The following is a 16431-nucleotide window of genomic DNA, read 5'->3' as shown; positions in this document are numbered from 1 at the left end:
TAGCTGGGGTGCCCCCAGACCCCCGATATCCCCCCACCCAATGCCCAGATGTGCCCATGGGTGCCCCTATCCCCAGCTGGGGTGCCCCCAGACCCCCGATATCCCCCCACCCAATGCCCAGATGCCCCCTTGGCATTCCCATACCCCCCCAGGAGTGCCCCTATCCCCAGCTGGGGTGCCCCAGACCCCCAATGCCCCCCCATGGATGCCCAGATGCCCCCTTGGCATGCCGATACCCCCCCATGGATGCCCCTATCCCAGCTGGGGTGCCCCCAGACCCCCGATATCCCCCCCACCCAATGCCCATATGCCCCCTTGGCGTGCCGATACCCCCCCATGGGTGCCCCTATCCCCCTTGGCGTGCCGATACCCCCCCATGGGTGCCCCCATCCCCACCTGGGGTGCCCCCAGACCCCCGATATCCCCCCACCCAATGCCCAGATGCCCCCTTGGCGTGCCGATACCCCCCCATGGGTGCCCCTATCCCAGCTGGGGTGCCCATCCCCGTCCCCCGGGGTGTCCCCCATCCCCCCCCCCCGGTGCCCCCCCGGGCCCCGCCCCCAGCGCGGCGTGGGATGGCCGATGTCACACGGAGCAGAGCAATGACATTGTAATTTCCACCTGAGCGTCGAGCAGCCGCCGCCGGCCCTCGGGGGGGTCGTGGGCGCCCAAGTGATCCCTGCGCAGCTCCTGCTCCACCAGCATCAGCCTGCGGGGCCAGGCTTCACCGGGGTCACGCTGCCACCCCCGGGGGGCACCCCGGGGACACGGGGACCCCCCCCGGGGGCCCGCTGCCACCCCCGGGGACGCCCCCCCTGCACCCCCGCCCCGGGGTCTGCTTCACCGGGGTCAGGGGGACGCTCCTGGGGAGACCCTGGGTCATGGGGACACCCCCAGGGACATGGGGACACCCCTGGGGACACGGAGGGACATGGGGACACCCCCAGGGGCACCCCAGGTCCATGGGGACAACCCTGGGGACACCCCTGGGGACATGGGAACACCCCAGGGACAACCCTGGGTCATGGGACAACCCTGGGGACACCCCAGGGACAGGGGGACCCCCTCCAGGGGCCCACTGCCACCCCCAGGGACGCCCCCCTGCACCCCTGCCCCAGGGCCTGCTTCACCGGGGTCATGGGGACACCCCCAGGGACATGGGGATACCCCTGGGGACACCCCTGGGCCACCCCCAGGTCATGGGGACACCCCCAGGGACACCCCTGGGGACATGGGGACATCCCCAGGGACACCCCTGGGGACACCCCTGGGGACACCCCTGGGTCATGGGGACACTCCCAGGGCCACCCCAGGTCATGGGGATACCCCTGAGGACATCCCAGGGACACCCCGGTCATGGGGACAACCCTGGGGACACCCCAGGGACACGGGGACCCCCCCCCCCGGGGGCCCACTGCCACCCCCGGGGACGCCCCCCCTGCACCCCCGCCCCGAGGCCTGCTTCACTGGGGCAGGGGGACACCCCCAGGGACACCCCGGGTCACGGGGACACCCCTGGGGACATGGGAACACCCCAGGGACACCCCCTGGGTCATGGGGACAACCCTGGGGACACCCAGGGACATGGGGACATCCCCAGGGACACCCCTGGGGACACCCCTGGGTCATGGGGACACTCCCAGGGCCACCCCAGGTCATGGGGATACCCCTGAGGACACCCCAGGGCCACCCCAGGTCATGGGGACACCCCTGGGGACACCCCAGGACACGGGGACCCCCCCCGGGGGCCTGCTGCCACCCCCGGGGACGCCCCCCTGCACCCCCGCCCCGGGGTCTGCTTCACCGGGGTCAGGGGGACACCCCCAGGGACACCCCAAGTCACGGGGACACCCCTGGGGACACGGAGGGACATGGGGACACCCCCAGAGGCACCGCAGGTCATGGGGACACCCTCAGGGACACCCCTGGGGACATGGGAACACCCCAGGGACACCCCTGGGTCATGGGGACAACCCTGGGGACACCCAGGGACATGGGGGACATCCCCAGGGACACCCCTGGGGACACCCCTGGGGACAACCCTGGGTCATGGGGACACTCCCAGGGCCACCCCGGGTCATGGGGATACCCCTGAGGACACCCCAGGGACACCCCGGTCATGGGGACAACCCTGGGGACACCCAGGGACACGGGGACCCCCCCCGGGGGCCCGCTGCCACCCCCAGGGACGCCCCCCTGCACCCCCACCCCGGGGCCTGCTTCACCGGGGTCATGGGGACACCCCCAGGGACACCCCAAGTCACGGGGACACCCCTGGGGACACGGAGGGACATGGGGACCACCCCCCAGGGGCACCCCAAGTCATGGGGACACCCCCAGGGACACCCCAGGTCATGGGGATACCCCTAAGGACACCCCAGGGACACCCCGGTCATGGGGACACCCCTGGGGACATGGGAACACCCCTGGGGACACCCCTGGGACATGGGGCCACCCCAGGGCCACCCCAGGGTCATGGGGACACCCCTGGGGACACCCCAGGGACAGGGAGACCCCCTCCAGGGGCCCACTGCCACCCCCAGGGACGCCCCCCTGCACCCCCGCCCCAGGGCCTGCTTCACCGGGGTCAGGGGGACACCCCCAGGGACACCCAGGGGACACCCTGGGTCATGGGGACACCACCAGGGACATAAGGACACCCCTGGGGACACCCAGGGACATGGGGACACCCCTGGGGACACCCTGGGTCATGGGGACACCCTCAGGGACATGGGGACACCCCAGGTCATGGGGACACCCCTGAGGACACCCCAGGGACACCCTGGGTCATAGGGACACCCCTGGGGACACCCCAGTGACACGGGGACCCCTCAGGGACATGGGGACATTCCTGGGGACACCCTGGGGACATGAGGACACTCCCAGGGACACCCCAGGTACACTCCTGGTCATGGGGACACCCCCAAGGACATGGGTACACCCTCAGGGACATGGGGACACCCCTGCGGACACCCAGGGACATGGGGCCCCCCGAGGACACCCCAGGTCTTGGGGACACCCTCGGGGACACCCTCCCCGGGGCCAGGCTTCACCGGGGTCATGGGGACACCCCCAGGTCACGGGGACACCCCTGGGGACACCCCAGGAACATGGGGACACCCCCGGGGACACCCCCGGGGACACCCTGGGGACATGGGGACACCTCCCTGGGGTCACCCCAGGGTCCCACCGCCAACCCCAGGGACCCCCCCCCAGGGACAGGTGCCACCCCCGGGGACACCCTGGGGACACCCAGGGACACGGCGGGGACGGGCTGAGCTGGGGTCACACTGCCACCCTCCCCGGGGACACGAGGGGACACCCCCACGTCCTGCCACGCCCAGGTATCCCCGTGTCCCTCTGTGTCCCCAAGTCCTCCAGGTCCCTCTGTCCCTCCCACATCCTGCCATGCCCACGTCTGTCCCTTGTCCCCATGTCCCCACGTCCCTCTATGTCCCCATGTCCCTCTATGTCCATCTATGTCCCCGTATCCCCACGTCCTCCATGTCCCTCTCTGTCCCCATGTCCCCGTGTCCCCATGTCCTCCATGTTCATCTGTTGCCTCCAAGTCCTTCTATGTCCCCGTGTCCCTCTGTGTCCCCAAGTCCTCCTGTGTCCCCAAGTCCTCCATGTCCCTCTATGTCCCCATGTCCCTCTGTGTCTCGTGTCCTTCTGTGTCTGCATGTCCTCCATGTCCCTCTGTGTCCCCATGTCCTCCATGTCCCTGTGTCCCCATGTCTGTCTCTCGTGTCCTTCTGTGTCCCCATGTCCTCCATCTCCACCTATTGCCTCCAAGTCCTGTCTCCATGTCCCTCTGCGTCCCCATGTCCCCATGTCCCTCTGTGTCCCCGTGTCCTTCTGTCACCCCCTATCCCTCCGTGTTCCTCATGTCCTCCTGTATCTCCATGTGCTCCACGTCCATCCACTGCCTCCAAGTCCTTCTAAGTCCCCTTGTCCTCTGTGTCCCCATGTCCTCCATGTCCCTCTCTGTCCTCATGTCCCTCTGTGTCCCCATGTCTGTCTCTCATGTCCTTCTGTGTCCCCGTGTCCTCCATGTCCCCGTATCTCCACATCCTCCATCTCCATCTATTGCCTCCAAGTCCTTCTGTCTCTAAGTCCCTCTGTGTCCCCATGTCCCTTTGTGTCCTTCACGTCCCTCTGTGTCCCCATGTCCTCCATGTCCATCTGTTGCCTCCAAGTCCTGTCTCCACGTCCCTCTGTGTCTCCATGTCCTCCATGTCCATCTGTTGCCTCCAAGTCCTGTCTCCATGTCCCTCTGTTTCTCGTGTCCTTGTGTCCCCATGTCCTCCATGTCCATCTATTGCCTCCAAGTCCTGCCTCCATGTCCCTCTGTGTCCCTATGTCCCTCTGTCTCTCGTGTTCCTTCTCTGTCCCCATGTCCTCCATGTCCATCTATTGCCTCCAAGTCCTGTCTCCATGTCCCTCTGTGTCCTTCATGTCCTCCATGTCCCTCTGTGTCCCCATGTCCCTCTGTTTCTCATGTCCTTCTGTGTCCCCATGTCCATCTATTGCCTCTAAGTCCTGTCTCCATGTCCCTCTGTCCCCATGTCCACGTCCCTCTGTGTCCCTCATGTCCTTCTGTCACCCCATGTCCCTCCGTGTTCCTCACGTCCTCCTGTCTCTCCACGTCATCCAAGCCCTTCTACGTCCCCCCGTGTCCTTCCTGTCCCTCTGTGTCCCCATGTCCCTCTGTTTCTCGTGTCCTTCTGTGTCCCCATGTCCTCCATGTCCATCTATTGCCTCCAAGTCCTGTCTCCATGTCCCTCTGTGTCCCCATGTCCCTCTGTGTCCCCATGTCCCTCTGTTTCTCGTGTCCTTCTGTGTCCCCATGTCCTCCATGTCCCTCTGTGTCCTTCATGTCCTCCATGTCCCTCTGTGTCCCCATGTCCCTCTGTTTCTTGTGTCCTTCTGTGTCCCCATGTCCTCCATGTCCCTCTGTGTCCTTTATGTCCTCCATGTCCCTCTGTGTCCCCATGTCCCTCTGTTTCTCGTGTCCTTCTCTGTCCCCATGTCCTCCATGTCCATCTATTGCCTCCAAGTCCTGTCTCCATGTCCCTCTGTGTCCTTCATGTCCTCCATGTCCCTCTGTGTCCCCATGTCCATCTATTGCCTCTAAGTCCTGTCTCCATGTCCCTCTGTGTCCCTATGTCCACGTCCCTCTGTGTCCCTCATGTCCTTCTGTCACCCCATGTCCCTCCGTGTTCCTCACGTCCTCCTGTCTCTCCACGTCATCCAAGCCCTTCTACGTCCCCCCGTGTCCTTCCTGTCCCTCCGTGTCCCCATGTCCCTCTGTTTCTCGTGTCCTTCTGTGTCCGCATGTCCTCCATGTCCATCTATTGCCTCCAAGTCCTGTCTCCATGTCCCTCTGTGTCCCCATGTCCCTCTGTGTCCTTCATGTCCTCCATGTCCCTCTGTGTCTCCATGTCCCTCTGTTTCTCGTGTCCTTCTGTGTCCCCATGTCCTCCATGTCCATCTGTGTCCTTCATGTCCTCCATGTCCCTCCGTGTCCCCATGTCCCTCTGTTTCTTGTGTCCTTCTGTGTCCCCATGTCCTCCATGTCCCTCTGTGTCCTTTATGTCCTCTGTGTCCCTCTGTGTCCCCATGTCCCTCTGTTTCTCGTGTCCTTCTGTGTCCCCATGTCCTCCACCTCCACCTATTGCCTCTAAGTCCTGTCTCCATGTCCCTGTGTCCCCATGTCCCTCTGTATCCCTCGTGTCCTTCTGTCACCCCATGTCCCTCCGTGTTCCTCACGTCCTCCTGTCTCTCCACGTCATCCAAGCCCTTCTACGTCCCCCCGTGTCCTTCCTGTCCCTCCGTGTCCCCATGTCCCTCTGTTTCTCGTGTCCTTCTGTGTCCCCATGTCCTCCATGTCCATCTATTGCCTCCAAGTCCTGTCTCCATGTCCCTCTGTGTCCCCATGTCCCTCTGTGTCCTTCATGTCCTCCATGTCCCTCTGTGTCTCCATGTCCCTCTGTTTCTCGTGTCCTTCTGTGTCCCCATGTCCTCCATGTCCATCTGTGTCCTTCATGTCCTCCATGTCCCTCCGTGTCCCCATGTCCCTCTGTTTCTTGTGTCCTTCTGTGTCCCCATGTCCTCCATGTCCCTCTGTGTCCTTTATGTCCTCTGTGTCCCTCTGTGTCCCCATGTCCCTCTGTTTCTCGTGTCCTTCTGTGTCCCCATGTCCTCCATCTCCACCTATTGCCTCTAAGTCCTGTCTCCATGTCCCTGTGTCCCCATGTCCCTCTGTATCCCTCGTGTCCTTCTGTCACCCCATGTCCCTCCGTGTTCCTCACGTCCTCCTGTCTCTCCACGTCATCCAAGCCCTTCTACGTCCCCCCGTGTCCTTCCTGTCCCTCCGTGTCCCCATGTCCCCCACACCCCTCCACGCTCCCCCGCCCCCCTGCCCCTCCCCAGCCCCCCAGCGTCCCCGGTGTCCCCTCGCCGTCCCCGGGGCCGGGTCCCTCCCTCACCTGCCGATGATGCTCTTGATCTGGGAGTCCTTCTCGGCCTGCTGCTGGCGCAGGCGCTTCTCGCTCTGCTCCAGGCGGTGCTGGTACTGCAGCAGGATGCGGCTCGTCTGCTCCTCCTGCGACACCAGGCGCCGCTCGTACTCCTCCAGCTTGCGGTTGGACATGTGCAGCCGCTCCTTCAGCGAGTGGATCTCCTCCTCGTACTCCTTCACCTGCCACAGCCCACACTGCAGGGCGCCGGGGGCACCTCCCACACCCCACCGCCCCGGGCTCCGCCGGCGCTGGGGCCCGGGCGTCTGGTTGCCCACCCAGACGCCCAGGGACTCCACCACAGTGACACCTGAACAGCTGGGACCTCACCATGGTGATGCCCAGATACTTGGGTTCCCCACCATGATGATACTTGGATGCCTGGGAGCCCACCATGGTGACACCTGAACACCAGGGACCCCACCATGGTGACACTTGGATACCTGGGACCCCACCATGGTGACACTTGGATGCCTGAGTCCCCACCATGGTGACATTTGGATGCCTGAGTTGCCATCATGGTGACACCCAAACACCTGGGAGCCCACCATGGTGACACTTGGATGCCTGGGACCCCACCATGATGATACTTGGGACACATGGGACCCCACCATGGTGACACCTAAACACCTGGGAGCCCACCATGGTGACCCTTGGACACCTGGGAACCCACCATGGTGACACTTGGATGCCCGGGACCCCCACCATGGTGACATTTGGACGCCTGGGACCTCACCATGGTGATGCCCAGATATTTGGGTTCCCCACCATGATACTTGGACACCTGAGACCCCACCATGGTGACACCCGAACACCTGAGACCCCACCATGGTGACACCCGAACACCTGGGACCCCACCATGGTGACGCCCAGATGCCTGGGACCCCACCACGGTGACACCTGAACAGCTGGGACCTCACCATGGTGATGCCCAGATACTTGGGTTCCCCACCATGATGATACTTGGATGCCTGGGAGCCCACCATGGTGACACCTGAACACCAGGGACCCCACCATGGTGACACCCGAACACCAGGGACCCCACCATGGTGACACTTGGATGCCTGGGACCCCACCATGATGATATTTGGACACCTGGGAACCCAACATGGTGACAACTAAACACCTGGGAGCCCACCATGGTGACATTTGGACGCCTGGGACCTCACCATGGCGATGCCCAGATATTTGGGTTCCCCACCATGATACTTGGACACCTGAGACCCCACCATGGTGACACCCAAACACCTGGGACCCCACCACGGTGATACCTGAACAGCTGGGACCTCACCACGGTGATGCCCAGATACTTGGGTTCCCCACCATGATGATACTTGGACACCTGGGACCCCACCATGGTGACACTTGGACACCTGGGACCCCACCATGGTGACACTTGGACAGCTGGGACCCCACCATGGTGACACCCAAACACCTGGGACGCACCATGGTGATGCCCAGATACTTGCGTTCCCCACCATGATGACACTTGGACACCTGGGACCCCACCATGGTGACTCTTGGATGCCTGGGACCCCACCATGGTGACATTTGGACGCCTGAGTTGCCATCATGGTGACACCCAAACACCTGGGACCCCACCATGGTGATGCCCAGATACTTGGGTTCCCCACCACGGTGACACTTGGATGCCTGGGACCCCACCATGGTGACACCCGAATAGCTGGGACCCCACCATGGTGATGCCCAGACACCTGGGACCCCACCGTGGTGACACCTGGACACCTAGGACCACCTATGGTGATACTTGGACGCCTGGGACCCCCACCATGGTGACACTTGGACCCCGAGTCGCCACCATGGTGACACCCAAACACCTGGGACCCCACCGTGGTGATGTCCAGATACTTGGTTTCCCCACCATGGTGACACTTGCACGCCTGGGACCCCACCATAGTGACACCCAGGTACTCTGGGTTCCCCACCATGGTGATGCTTGGATGCCTGAGTCCCCACCACGGTGACACCCAAACACCAAGGACCTCCCTGTGATGACACCCAAACACCTTGGTCCCCAACATGGTGATGCCTGGACACCTGGGTCCATCAGGATCATCTCTTGGGACCTGGGTCCATCAGGGTCATCTCCTGGAGTTTGGACACCTGGGTCCATCAGGATCATCTCTTGGGGCTTGGACAACTGAAACCTTGCTTCCATTAGGGTCATCTCCTGGGACCTTGGTCCATCAGAGTCATCTCTTGGAGCCTGGACACCTGGGTCCATCAGGGTCATCTCCTGGGACCTGGGTCCATCAGGATCATCTCTTGGGGCCTGGACAACTGAAACTCTGGGTCCATCAGGATCATCTCTTGGGGCTTGGACAACTGAAACCCTTGTTCCATCAGGGTCATCTCTTGGGACCTGGACACCTGGGTCCATCAGGATCATCTCTTGGGACCTGGGCACCTGGGTCCATCAGGGTCATCTCCTGGGACCTGGGCACCTGGGTCCATCAGGATCATCTCCTGGGGCTTGGACAACGGAAACCCCTGTTCCATCAGGGTCATCTCCTGGGACCTGGGTCCATCAGGATCATCTCCTGGGCCCTGGACACCGGGGTTCCCAGGACCCCTGGCCCCCAGCCCCGGACGCCTGGGTCCGCCGGTGGTCCCTACCCGGTCCAGCCGGCTCTCGTCCATGGACTTGGAGTACTCCTTCAGCTTGTACTCCTCGCGCTCGATGTGGGAGCTCTCGATGTCGGCCGAGAGGTGCGGCATGTTGGACACCCAGGCCACCGTGCGCTCCGCCGCCGGCATCACCGGGTTCAGCGTCGACGGCGTCTGCGAGGCCTGGGGGGGACACGTGGTGGGGACGTGAGGGTGGGCTTGGTCCCTCTCGTCCCCATGGTGTGACCCCGAGGAAGCCCTCCCTGTCCCTGCCATGTCCTGTGTCCCCACGTCCACCCATAACCACCAGGTCCCTGTGTCCTCCCGTGTCCCACCATGTCTCCACCATGTCCCTCATGTCAATCCATGTCTTTCCATCTCCATCATGCCCCATGACACCCACGTCCCTCTGTGCCCCCGTCCCCACCATGTCCCTCCAAGTCCCCATGTCCCCCCACATCCCCAATGTCCCTATGTCCCTCAGAGTGGCCATGTCCCCACCATGTCCCCCATCCCCACCACACCCTCCATCCCCACGTCCCCCATCCTCACCATGTCCCGACCATGTCCCCCATCCCCACCACATTCCCACCATGTCCCCCATCCCCACCATGTCCCCACGTCCCCCATCCTCACCACGTCCACATGCCCCTCATCCCCACCATGTCCCCATGCCCCCCATCCTCACCATGTCCTCCAACCCCACTACGTCCCCACCACGTCCCCCATCCCCATCACGTCCCCACGTTCCTCATCCCCACCATGTCCCCACCATGTCCCCCATCCTCACCATGTCCACGTGTCCCCCATCCTCACCATGTCCCCACGTCCCCCATCCCCACCTCGTCCCCCATCCCCACCACGTTCCCACCACATCTCCCATCCCCATCACATCCCCACGTTCCTCATCCCCACCATGTCCCCACCATGTCCCCCATCCTCACCCTGTCCACATGCCCTTCATCCCCACCATGTCCTCCATCCCCACCATGTCCCCACATCCCCCATCCCCACCATATCCCCCATCCCCACCATGTCCCCTATCCCCACCATGTGCCCCACCATGCCCCTCATCCCCACCATATCCCCATGTCCCCCTTCCCCACCATGTCCTCCATCCCCACCATGTCCCCATCCCCACCACGTCCCCCATCCTCACCTTGTCCACATGCCCTTCATCCCCACCATGTCCTCCATCCCCACCACGTCCCCACCATGTCCTCCATCCCCACCATGTCCCCATCCCCACCATGTCCCCCATCCTCACCTTGTCCACATGCCCTTCATCCCCACCATGTCCTTCATCCCCACCATGACCCCATCCCCACCGTGTCCCCACGTCCCCCATCCCCGCCATGTGCCCCACCATGACCCCATCCCCACCATGTCCTCCATCCCCACCATGTCCCCCATCCCCACCATGTTCCCACGTCCCCCATCCCCACCATGTGCCCCACCATGTCCCCCATCCCCACCATGTCCCCCATCCCCACCATGTCCCCCATCTTCACCTTGTCCACATGCCCTTCATCCCCACCATGTCCTCCATCCCCACCATGACCCCATCCCCACCATGACCCCATCCCCACCATGTCCCCCATCCCCACCATGTCCCCACGTCCCCCATCCCCGCCATGTGCCCCACCATGACCCCATCCCCATCATGTCCCCCATCCCCACCATGTCCCCATGTCCTCCAGTCCCACCATGTCCCCACCACGTCCCCCATCCCCACCCCGCCCCACGTGTCCCCCCCACCTGCTTGGTGACCGGTGGCTTCATCCCGGCCACCGAGGCCTCCTTGGCCAGGGAGGGCTGCCGGGACCGGGGGGGTCCGTACGCCGGCTCGGGGGACGCCAGCAGGTTCCCGCTGGCCGGCCGGGGTTTGGGGGGCACCCCCAGGGCCGCCGGCCCCCCCGCCCTTGCCCGCCCGCGCCCCTCGCGGGGTGGGGGGCGGGGGGGCCCCGATGGTGATCTGGGGGGGGGCCAGGCTGTCCTGCAGGGACAGCTGCCGCCGGCCGAAGTCCCCCCCCGGCCGGGCGAACTCGTCGCTGTAGCTGTGGCTGTGGGTGATGTGCTTGGGGGGGGGGGGCCGCCAGCTCCTCGCTCTTGCTGTACCCGTGCAGGGGGGGGGCGAAGTGCCCCTCGCCCCCCGGCTCGGGTCCCCCTCGCAAGGGTCCGTCGGCCGCCAGGTGGAACAGGGGGTTCTGGAAGGAGAGGGGGACGCGCAGCTGCGGCCCCCCCGGCTCGGGCACCCCCAGGCGAGGGGGGGCCAGGCTGGAGGCGCTGCCCTGCGAGAGGCGGCCGGGGCGCAGACCCCCCCCGGCCCCCCCCGGGGCGGGCCCGCCGGCGGCGAGCAGCTCGGCGGGCAGACTAGGGACGCTGTCAACGCGGCCATCTTGGAGGTCCAGCATGGAGACGCTCTTGCCCACCCCCAGGGCCCCCCGGCCCCCCTCGGGCTCCGTCAGGTCGGAGCTGCTGGTGCAGTAGGCGGGGGAGGAGCGGGCCAGGGGGGGGCGGCTCAGGACCAGCACCTCCTGCGGCCCCTTCTCCTGCGGCGGGGAGGGCAGGCGGGGCACCTCCATGGAGCTGGGGAGGGGGCATCAAGGTGGGCATCTCCGGCAGGGGAGGGGCCAGAGCGATGTCCGCACGCTGGCCTCAGCTGCATCCCCATCTCCATCTCCATCAACTCCAACCCCATCTCCATACCCATCCCCATCTCCATCTCCATCCCCATCCTCATCTCCATCCCCATCATCTCCATCCCCATCTCCATCAAATCCATCCCCATCCCCATCAACTCCATCCCCATCCCCATCCCCATCTCCATCTCCATCCCCATCCCCATCGCCATCTCCATCCTCAGCCCCATCCCCATCTCCATCCTCATCCCCATCTCATCCCCATCCCCATCTCCATCCCCATCTCCATTGCCATCTCCATCCCCATCTCCATCCCCATCTCCATCCTCAGCCCCATCCCCATCTCCATCCTCATCCCCATCTCATCCCCATCCCCATCTCCATCCCCATCATCTCCATCTCCATCCCCATCTCCATCTCATCCCCATCCCCATCTCCATCCCCATCATCTCCATCTCCATCCTCATCCCCATCTCATCCCCATCCCCATCTCCATCTCCATCCCACCCTCACCCCCATCTCCATCCCCGTTCCCAACCCCCTTTCATCCTCATCCATTCCCCATCTCCATCCCTACGTCCTCACCATCCTCGTTCCTACCCCATACTGATCAATCCCAGTCCTGTCCCCACCCCATCCCTATTCCCAGCCCATTACCACCTCATCCCCATCCCACCACCATCTCCATCTCATCATTGTCCCCATCCCCATCCCATCATTGTCCCTGTCCAATCCCCAGCCCATCCCCACCTCATCCCCATCCCACCCCTGTACCCACCCCATCCCCATCCCATCATTGTCCCCATCCCACCACTGTCCCCATCCCTGTCCCCCTCCCGTCCCCGTCACCCACCTGTTGAGGCCCCGCACCATGTAGGACTGGAGGTCAACGGAGCTGCGGGAGCAGAGGGCAGGTGACCACAGGGATCCACGGCGGGGAGGGACACCCCAGGTGAGACTGAGGGCCACCAGGGTGACATGGAGGGACACCACGGTGACACGGGGGGACACAATGTGGGGGACATGGGGGTTGGATGTAGGGATGCCATGAGGATCTGGAGGTACCATGGGGATGGAGATACCATGGGGATGTGGAGGTACCATGGGGATGGAGATGTCATGGGGATGGAGGTACCATGGGGATGGAGATACCATGGGGATGTGGAGGTACCATGGGGACGGAGGTACCATGGGGATGGAGATACCATGAGGATGGAGGTACCAGGGGGATAGAGGTACCATGGAGATGTGGAGGTACCACGGGGATGTGGAGGTACCACGGGGATGTGGAGGTACCACGGGGGTGGAGGTACCACAGGAGTGGAGGCACCATGGGGATGTGGATGTACCACGGGGGTGGAGGTACCATGGGGATGTGGAGGTACCATGGGGGTGGAGGTACCATGGGGATGTGGAGGTACTATGGGGATGTGGGGGGACAGAGAGGGGTTCTTGGGGTCCCCACCTGTTGAGGTCACGGACGAGGTAGGGCTGGAGGTCGGCCGAGGGCCCCCGCAGCACCAGCCCCTTGGGGGGCAGCCGCTCCCCCTGGCTCGGCTGCCGCTGCAGGTGGGGGTTGCGCAGGGCCACGCTGATGTCCGTCAGCAGCCGGGGCAGCGGGCCCAGCTTCAGCAGGGCCTCCTGGGGAGGAAGGTCAGCCACGTGTCCCCACCAACCCCCAGCACCCCAGTAACCTACCCCTTGGGGGGCAGGGGTGGATGGGACCCCAATGACCTCCCGTGGTGGGACACAGAGGGCTGGGATCCCAATGACCTCCCATGGTGGTCATGGGTGGATGGGACCCAACTGACCACCTATGGTGGGACACGAAGGGCTGGGACCCCAAAGACCACCCTGAAGGGGCACAGGTGGATGGGACCCCAATGACCACCCATGGTGGGACACGGGTGGATGGGACATCAATGACCTCCCATGGTGCGACACGACAGGCTGGGACCCCAATGACCTCCCCTTGGGGGCCAGGGGTGGGTGGGACCCCAGTGATGTTCCCTGAGGGGACACAGGTGGATGGGACCCCAGTGACCTTCCATGGTGGAACACAAGGGGCTGGGACCCCAATGACTTCCCATGGTGGGACACAGGTGGATGGACCCCAATCACCTCCCATGGGGAGAACCTAGGCATCCAGGGCTCTGCTCACCACCCAGGAGAGGACCCAGGTGTCCAGGTGACCCCCCCTACCATGGGGTACCTTGCTGAGCTGGGACATGACCTGAGGAGGGCGTGCAGGGTGGAGAGCTCGCGGCCCAGGTCGATGTAGCCCTCAAAGCTGGTGCTGTTGGTGAGGGTGTCCAGGTTGGAGATCTCGTAGAGGAACTGCTGCATGCTGGTCCACTCCAGCTCCAGGAACTCGTTCATGAAGGCCATGTACTCCTCCTTGCTGCCAAACCTGTGGGCAGGCGCTCAGCGGGGTCTCCACTGGCCCACCCCAATGGCTGTCCTCCCCCTTGGCCTTGCCCACCACCCTCTGTCCCCTCCAGCTTCCAGGTGTCCCTTCATAAAGCCATATCTGGCCTTCATCCAGCTCTGCTGTCCACTCATTCTCCATCCATCTATCCACCAGCTCTTCCATCCATCTTCCTCCTATCCGTCTTCCTTCCACCGATAAATCCATCCATCCATCCATCCATCCATCCATCCATCCATCCATCCATCCATCCATCCATCCATCCATCCTTCTGCCCACCAAACTCATCATCCATCCAACTCATCTGTCCATCCAACCCGTCCACACTTACACCCGTCAACTCATCCCCCCACCTTCCATCCACCTAGCCACCGTCTGTTTGTTCATCTTCCCACCATCCACCACCTCGCCCACCCATCGACTCACTCACCTTCCACTCACCATCCATCAGCTCACCCATCTTCTGTTCATCTGTCCATCTTCTACACCCATCCATTCATCCACCAATTCATCCACCCATTTTCTAGCTATCTTCTGCCTATCCATCAACTCATCCCTCCATCTTCGGCCCACCCGTACACTCATCCATCCTTCTGTCCTTCTATCTGCCACCTCCTCCCTCCATTTTCTATCTTCTGTCCATTCATCAACTCATCCATCTTCTGTCCATCATCCATCAACTCATCTGTCCATCTTCCTTCCAACTCATCCACGTCAACCCACCCATTCATCTTATCTCCATCTGTCCATCTTCCTTCCAACTTATCCACGTCAACTCATTCATCCATCCATCCGTCCATCCATCCATCCATCCATCCACCCATCCATCCATCTTCCACCCATGACCCATCAATCCATCCATCCACCTTCTGTCCATCTATCCATTTTCTGCCCTTCAACTCATCCACCAAATTTCTGTCCATCTACCCATCTTCTGTTCAACCATCAACTCACCGACACAACCACCCTCCATCCATCTAGGAATCCACCCAGGAATGCAAGCTCCATCCACACACAGACCGACAGATCCACCTTCTCCTCCCCATCCACCTGTGTCCTCCACCATCCCTCCATCCAACCACCATCATCCACCACCGCCGGGCGCTCACTTGGTGAAGTTGGCCAGGTTCTGGATGACCTTGGCTATGAGGGTGAGGGTGCGGGCGGTCTGCTCGTCGGGGTACTCCTGCATGAGGCCGAAGAGGCTGGGGGACATCACGGCGGGGCAGAGGAACCGCAGGAAGAGCGAGGCGCTGATCAACCGGTCGGCGATGTCCTCGCGGCCCCGCTCGGCGCATCGCAGCCGCCACGAGGCGAAGACCTCCTTCAGCTCCCGGGGGAACACGCTGCGTGGGAGGGGGGACACAGTCAGGGACCCGTGGTGGGGACGCCGGGGGATGTCCCCAGCCCCGAGGACTCACCAGTGCGAGTTGACCACCTTGCAGAGGGCGAGCTCGCAGCACATGCGGAGGTTGGCCTGGTGGTCGGCCAAGGTGGAGGCCGAGCACTTCATGGGGTCGACCTCGCAGTTCTCCTCCGACTCGTACAGCGCCCGGATGAACTCGCCTGGGTGGGGACGAGGACATCAGAGGGGACCGGGGACCACCCCACTGTCCCACAGCCAGGCCAGCCCAATGGGAACATGGCCATGAGAAGGGACCACCCAACCAGCTCACGACCATGGCAACGGGGACCTGGAAGTGAACGGAGGCTGAGGACCACCCAACTGTCCCACAGGCAGACCACCTCAGCAGGGACATGGCCACGAGAAGGGACCACCCAACCATCCCCTGGCCATGCCAACAGGGATATGATCATAAGAAGGGACAGCTCAACAGTCCCATGACCACAACAATGGGGACATAGCCATGAGATGGGACCACCTAACTGTCTCATGGCCATGAGAAGGGACCACCCTACATCCCATGCCTATGCCAATGGAGGTACAGCCATGAGAATGGACCACTGAACCACCCCAGGTCATGCCAAAGGGGACATCACAGTGGGAAAGGACCACCCAACCACCCCATGGCCATGCCCGTGAGGACCTTGGCTACGAGCAGGGACTGGGGACCATCCAGTTGCACCCTAAAGGGGACATGGCCATGCGAAGGGACCACCCACCATCCCATGGCCATGGCCATGTCCATGGGGACATGACCATGTTTGGGGACCACCCACCGTCCCACAGCCATGTCAATGGGGACATGAC

At 63.2% G+C, this 16431-nt stretch overlaps 1 protein-coding gene across 1 annotated transcript in view; it reads right to left on the bottom strand.

Moving 5' to 3' along the window:
* Positions 1–575: 575 nt before the first annotated feature.
* The window catches only part of SYNGAP1 (synaptic Ras GTPase activating protein 1), a 31759-nt gene continuing 15903 nt past the window's right edge, over positions 576–16431 (bottom strand). Inside the window, 12 exon segments of the mRNA XM_075412097.1 lie at positions 576–709; positions 6492–6703; positions 9159–9332; positions 10908–11043; positions 11045–11239; positions 11241–11738; positions 12645–12686; positions 13257–13432; positions 14004–14026; positions 14029–14201; positions 15329–15565; positions 15641–15785. Coding sequence (XP_075268212.1) covers positions 586–709; positions 6492–6703; positions 9159–9332; positions 10908–11043; positions 11045–11239; positions 11241–11738; positions 12645–12686; positions 13257–13432; positions 14004–14026; positions 14029–14201; positions 15329–15565; positions 15641–15785 — 2135 coding nt within the window. The 3' untranslated portion in view covers positions 576–585.

Source organism: Opisthocomus hoazin, unplaced genomic scaffold (assembly GCF_030867145.1).
Source record: "Opisthocomus hoazin isolate bOpiHoa1 unplaced genomic scaffold, bOpiHoa1.hap1 HAP1_SCAFFOLD_321, whole genome shotgun sequence".
Lineage (NCBI taxonomy): Eukaryota > Metazoa > Chordata > Aves > Opisthocomiformes > Opisthocomidae > Opisthocomus > Opisthocomus hoazin.
This window is presented reverse-complemented; position numbering and strand designations above follow the sequence as displayed.